The 3,067-nt window shown below is 54.4% G+C and overlaps 1 protein-coding gene across 1 annotated transcript; it reads left to right on the top strand.

Moving 5' to 3' along the window:
* The first annotated feature begins 817 nt into the window (after positions 1-817).
* Positions 818-2,718, top strand: FOXC1 (forkhead box C1). The gene has a single exon (XM_030210947.1). The coding sequence runs from the start codon at positions 895-897 to the stop codon at positions 2,425-2,427; it is 1,533 nt and encodes a 510-aa protein (XP_030066807.1). The 5' UTR covers positions 818-894; the 3' UTR covers positions 2,428-2,718.
* Positions 2,719-3,067: the final 349 nt, after the last annotated feature.

Raw genomic sequence — 3,067 nt, 5'->3', positions numbered from 1 at the left:
TAGATAGATAGATAGATAGATAGATAGATAGATAGATAGATAGGAGAGAGCATGTGTGGTCACAGTCACAAGGCTCCAGCTCCAGTTCTTGCAGCGAAGAGCAGGAAATGGGGCGGGGTTACTTGTCGCTCAGCCTCTGATTGGTCCGTCCGTTGAAAGTAGGCGGGGCCTTCCAGAGAGGAAAGTGCGTAAAAAAGTGCCTGCCTGGTGACGGATGCTCCAAAAGTTCCGAAGTTTTTCCCAAGCAGCCGGCGACCGAGAAGCAATTTTAGGGCCATAAAAACAACAACAATAACAACAAGCCCCACTTATGCGAAACGTCTGCACCGGGAGATCCTGAAGGCTGATTTGTTTTGCTCTCTCTCTTCCCCCCCCCCCCCCCCTTCCTCTTTTCATTTTTCTTCTCTGGGATCATCACCATCATCCGGACAAGTTGTTTGGCGCTGGCAGCAGCAGCGGTGGAGAGAAGGGGACCTGACGAAGGATCGCGCTGCGAAAGTTGCGAAAGCAGAAGGACTTTTGCTCTCAGCAGCTCTTGGAACGTTTCCGGACATTGCAGTTCTTACCGGAGCAGGGATTGAGGGACTTTTTGGTTTGCAATCTCTCCCTCTTTGATTTCTCTCCTTTTCATTTGGCTCAGCCGAGACGAACAAGAGACAGAAGTTGTGAGCAGGGCAAAGAGAGGACAATTTAAGATCTGAACTTTTGCATGGACAGCGCTGCACCCCGGCCCCTGTCCCAGGCACAGGAGGATCGGGAGGTGCCGAGCCGGAGGGGGCAGGGGTTGGGGGTGGGGGGCAATCGTCTGGTCCTCCTGGCTAAGTTTGGGGCGGCAGCAGGAGAAGCAGAAGCAGCAGCAGCCGCCGGATCTGCAAGGAGGCCGGTGAAGCAGCCATGCAGGCGCGCTACTCGGTGTCCAGCCCCAACTCCCTGGGGGTGGTGCCCTACCTGGCCGGCGATCAGAGCTACTACCGGGCGGCCGCCGCTGCTGCCGCCGCTGCCGCCGGGGGCTACGCGGGCATGCCTGCGCCCATGAGCGTGTACTCGCACCCGGCGGCGGCCGCCGAGCAGTACCCGGGCGGCATGGGCCGAGCCTACGGGCCGTACACCCCGCAGCAGCCCCCGCAGCCCAAGGACCTGGTCAAGCCTCCCTACTCCTACATCGCCCTCATCACCATGGCCATCCAAAACGCCCCCGACAAGAAGATCACCCTGAACGGCATCTACCAGTTCATCATGGAGCGCTTCCCCTTCTACCGGGACAACAAGCAGGGCTGGCAGAACAGCATCCGACACAACCTGTCCCTCAACGAATGTTTCGTTAAGGTGCCCCGGGACGACAAAAAACCCGGCAAGGGCAGCTACTGGACCCTGGACCCGGACTCGTACAACATGTTCGAGAACGGCAGCTTCCTCCGCCGCCGCCGGCGCTTCAAGAAGAAGGACGTGGCCAAGGAGGCCGGCAAGGACGACAAGGAGCAGCGCCAGGCCAAGGGCCAGCAGCAACAGCAGCAGCCGGCCGAGCCAGAGGGGGCCGCCGGCAACACGCAGCCCCCGGTCCGCATCCAGGACATCAAGACCGAGAACGGCACCTCGTCGCCTCCCCGCGCCCTGTCGCCTGCCCTCAACGCCGTGCCCAAAATTGAGAGCCCGGACAGCAGCAGCAGCCTGTCCAGCGGAAGCCCCCACAGCCTCCCCTCCGGCCGCCCCCTCAGCCTGGAGGGCTCCGAGGCCCATCACCAGCAGCAACAACAACAGCATCACCACCAGCAGCAGCAGCAGCAACACCCTCAACAGCATCACCACCAGCAGCAGCACAGCCAAGGCTTCAGCGTGGACAACATTATGACTTCCCTCCGAGGGTCCCCCCAGGGCGCGGGGGAGCTCGCTTCCAGCCTAATTGCTTCCTCCCGGACAGCCATCGCCCCTTCCTTGCCCCTCAGCTACTCCCCGGGGCAAAGCTCCATCTACAGCTCGCCCTGTAGCCAGGCTGGCAACTCCAGCGGCGCAGCCGGCGCCGGGACCTACCACTGCAACATGCAAGCCATGAGCCTGTACTCCGGAGACAGATCGGGCCACTTGGCTGCCACTAACAATGCCTCAGCTGCTACCACGATGGACGAGACCCTGCCCGATTACTCCATCACTACGACGACCAGCTCAGGCCAGGACGGTCACCACCCGCACCAGGGGCGCCTGGCATCTTGGTACCAGCCTGGGGATCTTAGCCACTTGGCGAGTGCTGCCGCTGCGTATCCCGGGCAGCAGCAGAACTTCCACTCGGTGCGAGAAATGTTTGAATCGCAGCGACTAGGCCTGAACAACTCCCCGGTGAATGGAAATAGCAGCTGTCAGATGGCCTTCCCTCCCAGTCAGTCTCTCTATCGCACTTCAGGGGCTTTTGTCTATGACTGCAGCAAGTTCTGACCAAAGTTGTAAACACACACACACACATTTAAAAAAAACAGCAAAGAAAAGTTTTACAGACTTTGTATTTTCGAATAAAAAGTTCTTAATATAAAAAAAAAATCTCTGCACCGCCCCCCCATCCCCCCCCCCCCCAAAAAAACTATTTACTAAATAGTTTATACAGAACCAAACAAGCCTGGCTTGGTTTTTTTTAAAGGACAGTGTTAACTCCAAATAACACGTAAGTTTCTTCTTGCTTTTGAAAATGCTGATTTCTAAGGTATTATTTACCCGATGTTTAAAAAAAAACATATAATGGGAAGTTGTTCATGGACTTGTTCTTAAAATGTAAATTGCAATATAGTAATTTATTTTTAATTTCTAGTTTGATGCTTTGGACCAAACACCAGAAAGTGTTGCAAAGCTGATCTTAAAAATTGCCTGAAACATTGAATTGTTTTCATTATAAAAAGGGAAATTGTATCAACCTCATTTTATCGATTTTTCTCTTTTGTTGGAAAATATTCTGAAGGTATTTGCATTGTTCCTTTATTAATAAATGGCCATTCTATTTGAATGATACTTATGTCTGATACTTTAATAGGCGTGGAAATGTATCCTACCAAGGATTGCAGACATAAAGATTTGTCAGTGTAGA

Source organism: Microcaecilia unicolor, chromosome 1 (genome assembly GCF_901765095.1).
Source record: "Microcaecilia unicolor chromosome 1, aMicUni1.1, whole genome shotgun sequence".
Lineage (NCBI taxonomy): Eukaryota > Metazoa > Chordata > Amphibia > Gymnophiona > Siphonopidae > Microcaecilia > Microcaecilia unicolor.
This window is presented reverse-complemented; position numbering and strand designations above follow the sequence as displayed.

Bases quoted from the DNA above. Each gene is read 5' to 3' on its own strand.
- FOXC1 (XM_030210947.1), top strand. From the start codon at position 895: ATGCAGGCGCGCTACTCGGTGTCCAGCCCCAACTCCCTGGGGGTGGTG.